The sequence below is a fragment of the Myxine glutinosa genome, chromosome 5 (genome assembly GCF_964187855.1).
Source record: "Myxine glutinosa chromosome 5, kmMyxGlut1.1, whole genome shotgun sequence".
In the NCBI taxonomy this organism is placed as follows: Eukaryota; Metazoa; Chordata; class Myxini; order Myxiniformes; family Myxinidae; genus Myxine; species Myxine glutinosa.
The window spans coordinates 133,146,860-133,162,767 of NC_136265.1; the positions used below are offsets into that span (position 1 = coordinate 133,146,860).

General features: G+C 44.1%; 1 protein-coding gene across 4 annotated transcripts in view; it reads left to right on the forward strand.

Moving 5' to 3' along the window:
- The window catches only part of LOC137427048 (RNA-binding protein 4B), a 39,879-nt gene extending 24,277 nt beyond the window's left edge, over nt 1-15,602 (forward strand). For 2 of the 4 annotated variants that reach the window (XM_068116176.2, XM_068116177.2), the window contains 2 exons: nt 3,232-4,282; nt 13,863-15,602. In XM_068116176.2, the coding sequence (XP_067972277.1) occupies nt 3,232-4,282; nt 13,863-13,896 (1,085 nt within the window). In that variant the 3' untranslated portion in view covers nt 13,897-15,602. The remainder of the gene's footprint in view (nt 1-3,231; nt 4,283-13,862) is intronic. The other 2 variants (XM_068116179.2, XM_068116178.2) reach the window with 2 other exon arrangements.
- Nucleotides 15,603-15,908: the final 306 nt, after the last annotated feature.

The window sequence follows — 15,908 nt, forward strand, 5'->3', positions numbered from 1 at the left end:
ACCCCTCTAACCCCTTTTTCATCCCTTCCATTTGATTCTCTTGAGCGGCCATTCTGTTTTCTACCCCCGTTAACCCATGTTTCACCCCTTCTATCCCATTGTCTAACCCCTCTAATTTAGCTTCTAGCCGTTCCCCCATTTCTCCCATTTTGCCCCCCAATCTGCCCCCCAATCGCTCACTATCAGCCCTCATTTGCTCACTCTGAGCATCCATCCGGTTCCCCATTACCCCCATCATTCTGCTTTCCATTTCTTCGCTATTCTTGTCCATAAGGGCCTTCATTTGTATAAAAAAAAGGTTCAAATCCACCAGCGGCGCTGCTACGGTCGCGGGCGCGGTCGCCGTAGCCATGTGCGAGGCGCCATTTTGCGCGCTCGTAACCTCGTGCGCGAGGACGCCATTTTGCGAACCTGCCGCCCTCACTGCTTCGCTCTCATGTCCCTCAATTTGGTCCTGGATCGACCCTGCCTCACTCTCCTCTACCGGAACCCAGCCGTCTTGATCTCCCATAGCGCGACTTTCACAAATCGGGTTTTTGTAAAACAAAATCAAATTTCGGTGACTTGTAATTTTGAGCGCGTTAAGCGCGCTTCGGGTCCGTATCTCACTCCCAGACACCAATTGTTGCGGACGTGGTTTAGATGTTATTTACCGAGCGGTGGTATTGCCGCGACCTAACAGTTTCCCCGATTCTTCCCCAATTCACCCGATTCACCCAGACGTTGGCCAAATCGCGCTATGCCAAATCAATGGTAGAAAGGACACGACGACTGGGAAAGAGGAAACGACGCAAGGGGTACAGTTCTCAAGACCTCCGGAGGAGGGTATAATTACAGTGGTGGAGAAAAGGGGTAGATTACAAGGCAGTGAGGTAAAGACACAGAAGAGATGGGCACTTAATTACCGTCTTATCTTAGCCCAGACAGACCACAGACAAACGGAACAAGGCAGACTTACACAGGGATTGATGGCAGGAAGGGACAGGTAGTTCGATGGCACAAGGTGCGGTGCACCTTGTCTCGGGGACAGGATAAAGCACGGTCCAGAAGATGCGGGGAGGTGTCACAGCGCTCGAAGGGGACGTCTTTCTTTCTCCAAGCTCAGCGCGCATCTCTCGTCACCTCCCCCTCACCGCGCATGCTCAGCCGGGAGTGACACGCCCTCGGCTGGTTGGTTCCGCCCCACTGGGGCCGGTCCGCCGCTTCCATTGGGTGCGGGGGTTACCGGGCTCCGCCCTTGACGAGGAGCTGACAGGGAGCCCCTATTTGGTAACCCCGTCGAGCACATGTTAGATGGCGGCTCGTTGGGAAGGCCTGGTGCCCTCCCAACACCCCCTACCAACCAAGCCGGAGTGAGGACGCGCACTTCCTGCGCTCGTTGTTGTTGTTGTTGTTGAACTGTGAGGAAGAGCTGCGGGGAGGTATTGGGAGGTCCTAAACTTCCTAACGGTGCCATACAATCACATTCTGGTGCAACGAAGGGTCAGAATTAATGGAAACGAGTCCTTAACTGACATAGACTAAGAATAACTAGCAAGATGTCCTATAGTTGTCTTACATGAGATGCGGTGAACCTGGGCACGACATTTAATGGGGGAAATAGGGGGAGGTCGGGTCTACAGAGTGTTGTTTACAGAAAATGGGACTAGGGAATGGGGGATTGGGGATAGTTGGGAAGTATTGAGGAAATAGGGGAATATTTACAAGCGGATATGGATGGATGCAAATCCCATATCCGCAACAATATGTTAGACATATTAGGCCTGGGTGATAATGGAAAAACCTATATCACGATAATGGACCTCATTATCTCAATAATATCATGATATAAATAATGTATTTAGTGCCTTGAAAGCTATGTAGCATACAATCACAATCCACATGAGAACAAACTGAATGGTCATGGAGTTATGTGTGTGTTCATACTCTTTATTTCATAATTCTCTTGCAATTTGTTTAAAGTCAAACCATTTTGCTTGCATGAAATTGCTTTGCTCTGTTTGCCGAGTGACTGGACGAGCAGTTTGCAAAGCGGTTGATACGGAACGTCTGGCTTGGCAAGAGCTGGCAAGATACGTGCCAACAGGGACACACCGAGCAAGCTGATTACTAATTGGGACATTTGTGAATAATTCAGTCATTTACAATAACGCCGTTGATGCTTAACTTCGCAAATAATAAATGCCAAGCAATCCGATGCCATGACAAAAATGGGATATATAAATAAATAAATAATGAAACGCACAACACCATATTTCCCACTCCTTTCAGTCCAACGAGAACAAGAATGCTGAGAGGAGAGAAGAACGAGATTACTTGCTTGTCCTTGTCCTCTATGACAAAACTCCGCACACCGTGGATGCTCATCTTATCTATCTTTGACATGATGTTGCCTTGAGTGTTCAACTTCGTGCACAGACAAAGCGCAAACGGATTGGTCGCCAATTTGGACACTGGAAGCGCTTTTGGCACCTTGAGTTGGTCGTTTGTTTTGACATTTATTGCTTAACAATATACTATTTAAATTACATCTTGGTAAATATACATTCCATATTTTATCACCTGCTTTATTATATAGCACTGCATACAGGTATATCTTTTGAGAGAAACTAAACGTTAAATGATGACAAGCTTGCCTGAGCTCTCCCAACTTCAAAGCTCAGCTGACAAATACAAACTCTTTTAACAAATATTGTTGCGATGTAAAAGCATCACTTTAATAGTGTTGACTAAGTGACCAACATATAGAATAAACCAGTGCCTCAATGCAATCTCTTCGCTTCCATAGTGATGTTTTGTCACTATGTGATGTCACCATGTTTTTCATGGTGACAGACAGCTTAGAGACTTGCAGTACTTCAAAAAAAAAATAATACTCACGGTATTTGCTAACTGGTATCCCCACCCAGTTCATACTATCCTCTTCAACTGAAGTATTATATGTACTGGAAAGTAATGTCGTTTTTTAAAGCTGTGTATTCATTCCTCTTTGAAAAACGACATTACTTTTCGGTACACCTACTATCAAACAAGCCCGGCTCGGCCGCTGTTAGACTTTCGGTCTTGTTTTAATTATTTTTCTTTTTTTGGTAATTCTCCCTAATGAAACATATTGGGACCTTGCCCATGGGCCATTTAAAGGTTTAAAAATATTAAGCAAGGGTTTTTTGATTGAAGATGGTCTTCATTTGATTGAATGGGTACTTTTCTCTTTGATGGTGTTTTCTTCAGGGTTTGGGAGGCTGGCCGTCGGCACAATGAAGATCTTTGTAGGAAACGTGCCTTTCCAGGCAACAAACAAGGAACTCCGCGACCTTTTCGAGCAGTACGGTCGTGTGACTGAGTGTGAGATCATCAAGGAGTACGCGTTCGTGCATATGGAAAAGGCTGATGAGGCGGACGAGGCCATAAAGAACCTTAACCGCTTCAGACTACACGGTGCTCAGCTCAACGTTGAAATCTCCCGTGGGCGCCCTAAGATGGTGCCCCCAGGAGCCACAAAGCTCTACGTGGCAAATGTTGCCTCTGATGTGACTAATCTGGAGCTTCGTGCTAAGTTTGAGGAGTATGGAATTGTAGCAGAATGTGACATAGTCAAGGACTATGCATTTGTACACATGGAACGGGAAGAGGATGCATTGGAAGCCATTCGTCGTCTCAACAACTCTGAGTTTAAGGGGAAGCGCATCCAAGTTGAGTTGTCACGAAGCAAGTTGCGTCCCAGACCAGGCATGGGTGGGCGAGGAGAGTGTTTCCGTTGTGGCCAAGAAGGCCATTGGTCACAGGACTGCCCTGAAGATGGTGGGCCACGATTACTTTCTGATCGCTTTCGTAATGGAGACACATCTGCTGCGGCAGCGGTGGCTGCAGCAGCAGTGAGCGCATATGGTGCTGCAGGCGTTTACGGCACATATCCACCTCCCGGCGCATATCCTGCCCCACCGCCACCACAGCCAGCCCCAATGGCTCCCACGCCTAATGCTGCATATGGTTACGGTGGTGATCGCTCATTTGGTTTGGTCGATTATTATGAACGTTACCGAGCACGGCCCACATTTGCAAGTTCGATGTCGCCCTATGCCAGTGTCCCTGGCGGTTCTTCCTCATCCTCTCCACGTGATGTGGATTACTCGAGTCGTGTCGCAGCAGCAGCTGCGTCATCGGCATCTGCTGCGGGGTTCGGGTATGAACAAGACCGAAATCCTGTTCGGGGAGATGCGGCTATGGCGCTGTCGGGTTTGTACGCCTTTGAGCCCACCAGACTCTCACCAGCATGCACCAGGTATTGATTTGATGTCACAGGAAGTACACATGGTCTTTTTTGTTTTTCTTGTATTTTTCACATTTGTAGTTGAGCTAAGAATAATTCTCACCTTCAAAACAATGTGTTCTTAACCATTTACTCACTTTGCATAATTTGGAGCCTAATGCTTGAATGGCTGGACAAATCTTGATAATGTTTATGGTGGTATGCAGCTTTTAATACCAAATTTTATCTGAAATGACCAGATTAAGAGATTAGGATAATTATTTTAGAGATAAGACTGATTTTGTTCAACTTCACTCTGGTATGAAAAAAGTCTGAGAAAACCAGTTTTCATCCAATATTCAAATCATGTGTTGTAGCATAGCTCTGCGATTATTCAATTCCACCCAAGAAAGATCCCAACTGACGGTGAAGCCCAAAAGCCTGACCCAGCATCCCCAAGTACTCCATGCAGGAAGTAGACTGGAGGGCCTGTCAGACATCCCTTCCCCCTCCCCTCCTCCTCCCCCCTCTACTCTTCCCCTCTCTTCCTCCTCCCCCCCCCCCCCCCCCCATCACCAATCGCAGAGAGGCACGGTGGGTGTGCAGGATCCGACAGTGTTGAAAGACTAATTTTAAGAGCTGGACCAGCTCATGACTGCCGAAGAGAGAGATCAAGCCTCCGTCGATAGGACGAGAGATGACATGCAAAGGGCGGAATCACCAGCAAAGAGAGAGCAGTATCTGCCTGGGAATCGGAGACCATTGATAAAGACTACAAACAAGACCAGGCTGAAGCTGCCCTCGGGCACCTCAGCCCCAATAGGGAGAGCCCACAATGAGCTGCACATCGACAACAGGAGTGGAGGAAGTCAGTGAGCCACGAGAAGAGGCGGCCCTGAACACCACAAGCAGAGGGTCCAGAGATCAAAGCAGGGTGCTAGACCGCCTCAAATGCCCGAGACTCGTCCAGGAATATGGCCCTGATCCCACCCCTGAGACCGAGAGCCTCCATCCACCATTAGGAGAGCAGAAGCAGCACTTCCAGGGCAGAATGACTGGGCTTCAAATTGAACTGATTATTTGAGACGAAGCCACCAGAGAATAGCAAGGGCACAATGCAACCACAATGATAGACTCCATGACCCTTGCCCATAATTAGAAGCAAGTTAACAGGCTTACAGTCGAGAGGATCAGTTCCTGCACTATGTCCATATAACGAAGCGATGCTAGCTAATCTCCAGGCAGAAGTAAACTGACTCGAAGAATAACTAGGTGAACAGAGCAGAAAGAGGATGAGCAAGAGCAGCAGAGCAGGTCCTCAAATTGTTTGGATATAAAGTGAGAATAATTGGACCCAAAAATTGTCGGGCATGCTAAAAGATCATTGGGTATGGTGCATTTATTTGATGACATCACCCATGCTGAGTACATTGTATTAATTTGTGTGAATGTTAGCTGTAGACCATGACGAACAACACTTTATACCACCGTCCGAGAGATGACTACAAACATTATTCCCACGGTCTTGTGTGGTCAGGTCAGCTGAGAAAAGTACAGACTTGGCATTTAATATGGAATTTTTTTTTTTTCTTGACTTGGGTTTACTTTCTTAACTCAGTATATCAATCTGGTGAGTTTCTTTTACACTTTGGTGATTTATTTGTTCAAAGAACCATGTCACTGATTGTCTGTCGCAGCAAGAAGTCAACAACAGGATTATATCACAGGTGGCGTGGCAAAATGTACGGACAGGTGCATTTGACGATTGGCTTCACGGTCGGGTATACAAGGGTTGTTGTGTTCTGTATTAGTGGAAAACAACTGCTGCACGTCTCCAAAAGTTATTGCCGCTTCCTCTGGAGATGGTCCGTCAACTCGACAATGCTGTTGTCATGGAGTGGCGGCTTTACGAAATTACGGCATGGAAGAGCGTGCTATTGCCCGGCAGTATGGCATCACTCAAGGTCAGGTGTCAAAGATCCTGAAACGAAATGCTCAGAGGGGTGTCCCTACTCCAATACCGAGGCCAGGACGTCCCCGCAGAACCACAAGGGAGGATGATCGCCAGCTGCACCGGTTAGTCCGCAATGACCGTACCAAGTCAGGTAATCGGCTTAGGGCTGAGTGGCAGCAACTGACAAATGTGCCTGTATCCAGAAGGCTAGTCAACCAACGACTGGTTCAAGCAGGCTATCGTGCCAGGCGTCCCCTGAGAAAGCCACGCCTGACCAGACAACACCGCCAGCGGCGATTGCAGTGGGCCAGAGAGCACCGTCAATGGCAGCCAGGACACTGGAATCACGTGATCTTCAGTGACGAGTCTAGATTTCTGGTCTATCGTCAAGATGGCCGCATCCGAGTGCGCAGACAAGTGCATGAAGCCTACAACAAAGATTGTATAGTGCCAAGAGTCCAAGCTGGAGGTGGTGGGGTGACCGTTTGGGCTGCTTTTCATGCAGGGGGCAAAACTGACTTGGTTGTTCTGAATGGAAACCTGAACCAGTTCAAGTACAGGGCCATTCTGGAAGAAACATTGCTTCAATTTGCTCATGCAGCCTTTCGAGGAAACTTTGTCTTCCAAGATGACAATGCACGGCCTCATCGTGCTCGCATGATCCAACACTTTCTTGCTGACCGTGGTGTAGAGCATATGGAGTGGCCTGCCATGTCCCCGGGTATTAATCCGATAGAGAACTTGTGGGCAGAATTAATGCGTCAAATCGACCACTTGGACCAGCAGCCGACCTCTGTGTGTGAATTTCAGCAGGCTATTGTCACTGCATGGCAAGCGATTGCTGTCCAAACCTTGGCAAATCTCGTGAACAGCATGCCTCAACGTGTTCGTGCTCTCCTGAATCCTCGTGGGGGTTACACGAAGTACTGAACTGTAATTTTACTGTCCGTAATCCCAGTCGTAATTTAACTTTTGTTTTTGTTGAAATTTTTTTTGGCTAATGTGCAAAATAAAGAGATACTTCTGGAAAACGTACAGAAGTTTAACACAGTACTGTCCATGAATTGAGTTCGATATCAGTTTACATCACTTTCAAGGATCAATTTAATTGTTTTGAAATGTCAAATGTGGTTTTTGTTTCTTTTAAAGGTCATATTAACAAAATCTAGAATAATTTCAACATAATTCCAATGAACTTTTGGTTCTAAGACATCTTGAAAAGTAAGTTCACCCCCACAAAAAAAATATTCCATATTAAATGCCAAGTCTGTATTTTGCTTAAGTGGTTCACCTTTGACTGAAGATGGCAGAAATTTGAAGTTTCTTCAGGGAGCCAGAGAACTCGCCGATTCTTCTCAAATAACACCATGAGATCTTTAACGTCCACCAACTAATGCTGTCAGATGGGTCACCCAGCTTAACGGCCACTGAGGGACGGCACACTTTATTACACCACACCCTGTCTGCGAAGCACCAATCTGACGGTTTGTAACTGGGGTCTAGAAACGAACCCAGGCTAAACAACTCAAATGTATGTATGTATGTATGTATGTATGTATGTATGTATGTATGTATGTATGTATGTATGTATGTATTGTCGTGTGCCTGCCCTCTGGTGAACACCGCAGGGCGACACGGATGACCAAACGAGCTTTAACTCCGAGGCGTTCAATTCAATGGCGGAACTTCATTATACGCGTGGGGAGCAAGTGGGGGAGAAGATGTGAGCGCTTACCTGCACGAGTCCACCCGACGTCTTCGACCCTGCAATAAATCAATTCAAACCCGACACGGAAATAAAATGTACAAAAATACCGGCTTTATTAAAGAAAATGCTGGCCACAAAGAATGCATGATAAAACTAAATTCCTAATTGGAGCGCCCTCACACAGACTCGATTACAACAAAAGGGAAAAATAACTGGAAAATAAATGTGTGATTTATGGCACTTAACTCTAAGCTGTTCTTGAATCTCGTCAGGAATCGTCAAAGATTGTCTGAGGCCTCTACGTCCTTGCGTGCGAAAACGCGCTCGTTGGCGCGCAGTAGGCATTGGCGCGCAGCTCGCTCTTCCAGCTGCGCTTATCCTCACGATCTTGTTCACCAACACCACAGCCAGACAATGCCTGGAAGTCCAGAGCCTCGACCGTTCGTTGTCAAAAGCCAGGCCCCGAGAATGAAAGAAGAAGGGTGATATTGGGGCACGACCGTTCACCGCCAGATCCAGAACCCGAGAGAGAAAATGTCTGCCGTTCTAATTCTTTTGTACTCGAGGCTCTGACGTCATCCCACGATGTCTCCGTGTCTGCTCCTATCAGCGAGTCCCATCTTACCAGCCCTTACGCCAATCAAATCCCTGACCAATCACTGCTCTTCGGTGCGTGGCCTCACGGACCTTTTGTACCTGTGTGCTCACCAGGTCGATGTTATCTGCGGAAGTGCTCAATGTCCTGTTTCCGGTTGGTTTTTATTTAGTGTCATAAATGGGCGATTTCTTACTGTGTGTGTTGGCTGCGTGTGTCATAAGGAACAGAGGAATAATAACAGATGCCATTACATACAGGGGATTAATTTACCCATAATCCCTAGCTAATTAACAAACCCCACCCCTCTCATGGGGACGTAGATACAAGCTTACACGACATACGGCCTGACTTATGTACATGAAGATGGCTTCACGACATTTGGAGCATATTACTTATGCACTCTACCTGGGTCTAAGGTAATCATTGTCTACCCCCTACAAACGTAACAATATGTATGTGTATGTATATGCATAATGTCCACATATCTGCTACCTTCCTTTTTACCATGCCACCATAACTCCACCTACCAACCTTTCCATGGCTACTCATTGCCTAACTGAATGAATGAATTAATGAATGAATGATCGTTTTGAGGTCATTTTCCCCGCTAGAGCGGGGGTTAGCCTTGCGGGCCCCATGACAATCATGGTTCCCTGTTTGAGGCAATGTTTTTTTGGTCGGATGCCCTTCCTGACGCCAACCCTTGGTCACGCTCCTACGATGCGCAGGGATATGGTGTACCGATTCTAAATCGGGGTACACACCGTGATCATTCATCCCAGCAAGCTGGTACTCAATTTGCCGACCTCGGAAGGATGACAGGCTGAGTCAACCCCCCTGGCATTAATTCAGCGATCGACCGGGATTCAAACCCAGGATCCTAGGATCCCAAGCCGGCACCCTAACCGCTAAGCCAACACCAGGCTTCCAGCCTAACTGTTAATTAAATTTGTTCTAAATTTGTTCCAGCCTAACTGTTAATAATAAATTCCTAAACTTTGATTGGCAACAAGATCAAAGTAAAAACTGTTTCACATTTTCGTAGCAAGGCTATAGCAACAACATATACGACTCGAGAGTTCATTGAACACTTTACTGTGTTACTATATTGAAAAATCAATTTTTGTCAATCTGGTACTTCCTAATGTAGCTAGAAGGCTGAAACTTGGTGTGCAGACAGTATGTAACAAACCTCAACACAGATATTACGGGTTTTGACGATGTCCGAAAAATGACCTCGTCGTAACCTATGACATTTTGACTGAAGCCTACAACAAAGATTGTATAGTGCCAAGAGTCCAAGCTGGAGGTGGTGGGGTGACCGTTTGGGCTGCTTTTCATGCAGGGGGCAAAACTGACCTGGTTATTCTGAATGGAAACCTGAACCAGTTCAAGTACAGGGCCATTCTGGAAGAAACATTGCTTCCATTTTCTCGTGCAGCCTTTCGAGGAAACTTTGTCTTCCAAGATGACAATGCATGGCCTCATCGTGCTCGCATGATCCAACACTTTCTTGCTGACCGTGGTGTAGAGCATATGGAGTGGCCTGCCATGTCCCCGGATATGAATCCGATCGAGAACATGTGGGCAGAATTAACACGTCAAATCGACCACTTGGACCAGCAGCCGACCTCTGTGTGTGAATTGCAGCAGGCTATTGTCACTGCATGGCAAGCGATTCCTGTCCAAACCTTGGTAAATCTCGTGAACAGCATGCCTCAACGTGTACGTGCTCTCCGTGAATGCTCGTGGGGTTACACGAAATACTGAACTGTAATTTTACTGTCCGTAAGGAAAACGTACAGAAGTTTAACACAGTACTGTCCATGAATTGAGTTCGATATCAGTTTACATCACTTTCAAGGATCAATTTATTTGTTTCGAAATGTCAAATGTGGTTTTTGTTTCTTTTACAGGTCACATTAACAAAATCTAGAATAATTTCAACATAATTTCAATGAACTTTTGGTTCTAAGACATCTTGAAAAGTAAGTTCACCCCCAGAAAAAAAATATTCCATATTAAATGCCAAGTCTGTAATTGAAAAATCTTCGACAAGACCAACTGATATACTTCAAAAATCTTTGATTTTCGCAAGGAACAAGAAGACGTCATGTAGATCACAACACTCGCAAAATCCGTCTTCCCCCCCCCCCCCCCCCCCCCCCAAAAGGTGCCATTGATCCATCAAATTGTCCATGTCGCCAAGGTTAAAATGACGATCTTGATCAATGCTTAGATCAATAGGATGAAAAGTGATGATTTTTCAGATGAATATTGATGATTTTTGAAGTTTGACCTCGAGTTGACCTATGACCTTTTGACCTCAAAGATAGAAAAATATTTGGTTTTCCAATTTAGTAGGGCACTCTGCCAATGCTGTTAAATGTTCAAGTCTATCGGATGAAAATTTCTTTTTCAGATGAAAATTTATGATTTTGGAAATTTGACCTGGAGTTGACTTTTGACCTTTTGACCTTAAAATTGTTGGTTTCACAATTCAGTGAGGCACTATGCAAATGCTGTTTTGTGACGTCTTTTGTGGAAACAATGCGACTTGTGTTCTATGGTGTTCAAGTCAATCGGATGAAAAATTGCAAATTAAGTAAATGCAATTTTAGAAATTTGACCTCCAGATGACCGTTGACCTCAAAATCAATAGGCTTCTTCCTTATCTATGGCATCCGCCCATAAAACATTGCTTCAAAAAGGAGACCATGGTGCCTGAAAAGGGCCAACCCCTGCTCTGCGTGGAAAAATGGCCTCTAAAGGTTGTTCTTATGACCAACTCTACCATCTGGTGAAGTTTCGTGAAGATCGGTTTAAAGTTGTGACCTGTCGGCATGTGACAAACAGACAGAATAACAAATGCAACCGACCAATATACTTGAAAAATCTTCCATTTTTCAAGTAACAGACAAATAGACAGGGGTGAAAACGTAACCTCCATCCACCTTTGGTGGTGGAAGTTATAATTTTAAACAATTTATTTAATATTGCACTCACCACTCACTTTGGATCCGTGTTCCCTGTTCCTATCATCATCGTATCATCACCAACTCCCATAATCACTTTGGTGCTTCGCTTCACAAATTACTGTAAATACCTGTGTATAAGCCATACTACAAATCGCAGTGTTCATTAGGCTTATGCTGTTCATACTCTGGGTAGGTTGTACAATTAATTTATGGTTGGGCTTATACACTGGTATGTACAGTATGCCTTAAACTGTAGCTTTATTAAAACCAGGAAACCCATGCGTTTGGCTATTAAATGAGTTTTAAGGCTTTTTGATGCAGACTAGCATGCGCTAGTTATCTTTGTACACGACGTTGTAACGGGACGTTGCGCGACTTTAAACTAGTGTGTTCTCCAATATGAGCGACGTAACAACGTTAAGTGAGGACAACTGTACTGCTAAAATGTAGGTTTATGGAAGTGGAAACAATGCGACTTGTGTTCTATGGTGTTCAGTACATCATTTCATCTGAGCCTGAGGAGCGGTGAGGTATTGTAATCAGGTCCGTCTGTCTGTAAACTAGTTTGGGATTGCATTTGGGCGTTGCACGCCCAAAAATGGGCGCGGCAGGGCAGCCATATTGAAAAATCAATTTTTGTCAATCTGGTACTTCCTAATGTTGCTAGAAGGCTGAAACTTGGTGTGCAGACAGTATGTAACAAACCTCAACACATATATTACGGGTTTTGACGATGTCCGAAAAATGACCTCGTCATAACCTATGACATTTTGACTCAATTTTTTCTAGTTTCCTGTTTAAACATGAGATACCTTCAACGTTACTGTACCTCTTTAGCACATATAAACTATATAGTTTGTGGTTCTATTATGCATATTCTAACCATATTGATATAGACCAGTTGAGTTCAGGTTCCCTGGAACCTCTAGTTTTGTCATCCGAGCACCGCGTCAAAGTACAAAAAAAAAAAGACCATTCCCAGTTGAAACTGCTACCTCTTGAAAGCTAAATAGATGCAACTTGGCTTATTGACAAAGCCTTAACAAACAAACAAAGGCAATTGTGGATGGTCACCAAAATGCTGCTTATACATTATTACATTCTGCTTATACTTGTACATTATTGCTGCCCACACCTTCCTAACCAGGGAATTCGTCATTTTCGATTTCTGACTTGCTTTCACTTATAGGACTACGTTATTTTGCGCTATGCGATGTCTGAGCACACTTGGCACATTGCATTTCTGCCCCCGACACAAACTCCTGCCCCCGTGCAGCTGTTAACCTCCTCAGCTGTACCAGGTGTTAGGAAAAAAAACTTTATTCAAGATAAACGAGTTACTCGTGCGCAGAATTTGTCAAAAATGTGATTATTGGGGCTACTTACTTTTTCTGCATTTTTTTTTTTTTTTTTGTTGTTTTTGTAGACTGAATCGAGGCTCGTGAAAGAGCTAACATTTACTTCACAAACAAATCAACCAGACAAACAAAATACCCAAAAAGAGGGAGCGGAAGACAAGATGGGGAGAGAAAGGGAAGCACACAAACACAACATCCGAGAGCAGGGAGATGTGGAAGGGAGAGGGCCCGGGGGGGGGGGGGGGGGGGAGGGAGAAGTATAAAACACAAGGACACCAAGGACTTCCTGGACAGAAGTTGGTATTTCAAAAAAGTGGAATTGGGGTGAAATTAGCGGGGGTAGAAAAGATCAAGGTTTTGGATGGGGGACGATAAGAGATGGTGGTGAACAGCTGTTTTAAAGACTTGGAGGGTGGACTGGGATTGAAGAGAGTGAGGGAGTTTGTTCCAGAGGCGGGAGAAAAGAGGAATGGAAGGAGTGAAGGTGAGCAGAGAGTCTTGATTTTGGCAGTTTAACCATAAGAGGGTTGCAGGCAGATCTTGTGCGACCTGTAGGAATATTTGCGGGACAGAGCCCAGAGAGAGCTGGGGGGGCAAGGCCAGAGTCGGTAGAAGACGGAAAGACCACCAACCTGCTTGCGGTGAGTGAGTGAGAGGCCCTTGGAGATAGCTTCATCGCGGGAGATTCCAATGATTCTGAATGCTTTGGTTTCAACAGCGTGAAGGCGAGCTAGGTGTGAGGCAGGTGCACCAGCCCAGAGGGGAGAGCAATATTCCATTGAGCTGCGGATGAAAGCCTTGTATGTGGTGAGGAGCTCAGGTGTGCCAAGGAAGGACTTCGCACGACGGAGGATGCCCAGTCGGCGACTGGCTTTGGAGGCCAGATTTGAAATGTGGTTTACCACATTTGAAATGTGCTTGTTTTCTTTACCAAAGTAACGACTTTAAATGATTTTTTACTTGTTGATCCTCCCTTTTCATGTTTTTATTTTTGTTTTTTTGTTTTTTCTTTTGCAGGTATGACTATACAAGTTACTACCAAGGCCAATGAAAGCATGCCTGTGGGAAGTACATTTACATGAAGACTTGGCCGTTAATATGGCTTTTGTAAATTTCACACATTCATTTATATAGGTTTTGTCTGATCTAGACGTGTCTTGCATGGGACCAGTATCGCATAGTTAAATTGTCTTGGAGATAAATAAATGCAAATTGCTATTTTAATTTTGCTTTTTGTTTATTTTATTTTATTTTATTTTCCTTTTGGAATTGAGGATGAATACGAATGTATATTTTTTACGTTTTTTTTTTTAATTTTAAATGTATGCCATTCTTGTGGTCCATTAGGCTTAGTTGCCCATGTTTGTTTAAATGTTCAAGTACTGTAATTGTGGTGTCAACCGAAGAGGGTGGTTTGAAGGTCGGCCTCTGAACATTATTCTGCTATATATATATATACTATATATAGGGCAGCTGTGTGCTTTAAATTGTTCATATAACAAATATCTGTGTAATTTGTGTCAAGTTTGCTGGTCCCATTTTGCCGAAACCTCTCGACGGAGTTGCGCGACTCCATCCGGGTGCTAAGTTTCAATTTTCGAATCGAATTTCGAACTCGAGAGACCCTAACGGATGCTAGTTGCTTTGAGTTGTATGAGGATTGTTTACAACTACTTTTCATTAAAACATTTATCAAAACTAATGATGTTATGTCTGCAGGAGTGACAGGATTTTATTTTTACTTTGCAGTGCCAGTGATAGCCAGAATTAAACAAAAAAGAATCATTTTTTAAAAATAGAGATTTCTTTGCATGTTGCCGTCAGTTGCGAGTGTGTCCTTAACCAATGTGTGACCTGTGTATGTTGCATGACGGCGACCCCATGTTGGTTATTCTCACAACCTGACAGCCTCTTGAGCTGCAATTTAAGTTGCCCATGTTTAGAGACCCTTTTGAAATGCAACTTTGGCAGCGTGAAGAATGCTCTCGTCTTGTCCAGCAAATTGGCATTTGTGAAAACTGAAAGTAGATGTGACTTTTTACTTAATTATTATTGTTTTAATTTTGTGTAGAATGCTGTTTTGTCTAACCCTGATACCCAAAGGGCTAAAGATTTTGCTTTACACACAAGCCCCTCTGCTCAAGAGCTCAAAGGTGGGCGCTGCTTTTGCTCAGCGGTATTTGATGTAAAATGTGATCCAGCAAAACAAGGTCGATGAAGGTATTGATTTACTAAATGTTTGAATGATGGAGTGTTGTATTATGGCCAAGGTAATAAATGAAGGTATGGCTTTAAAAAAAAAAAGAAAAGAAAAAAGGTAGTTTGCCTGTGTTTGTTTTCCTGATGCAAAAGCGGTTTATTTGCAAGGGAATTATATTATCTTTGTTTCCTTGTCTGTGTTATCTTTAAAAGTGCATATTTTTATATTATTATTTTTTCTCCAAGTTGATTGTTATTCTTTCTATAATTGCATGAAATGAAGTGTAATTATATAAATAATGCTTGTATCAAAGCTCGATGTTTTCTGTCCCATTTTCCGAATGAGGTTTAGGTGTGTGCGATATTCTGTGCTTGTACATTATAGAGCTCATTTGTACAATATTGATTGTTATAATACCATTGGTAATTGAAACATATAATTTGGTTGCAACTTTGTTTTAATGTGAGTGAGATTATGGCATCTTTTGGTCATATCTTGCCCTAGACTTTAATCAACTTGATGCAGTTGTGAATTATTAAAGGTGCATAGTAATTTTTCTTGGAACCCTCATCTTATTGTTGTATTTCCCTCAAATGCAGTATTTTATCCTCCTTTTTGTGAGTGAAGCGGTGAGGTTGGTGATGGTGGTGAAAGTTTCAGTGTGTACAACAACACTGTATATATGGCCATCTCATCTATAGGATGCCATCAATATCATTGGGATGTCCCAAGACGAAGCCAAATGTCTCAGACTGTTACTTTTGCTTCACAGACAGGTTGGTGGCTTCTCTGTATTCTACCACCTCCTTTTCGGCCTTGCAGCCTCTGCCTTCTCTTTGTTCTGTTCTTACCAGGTTTCTGAA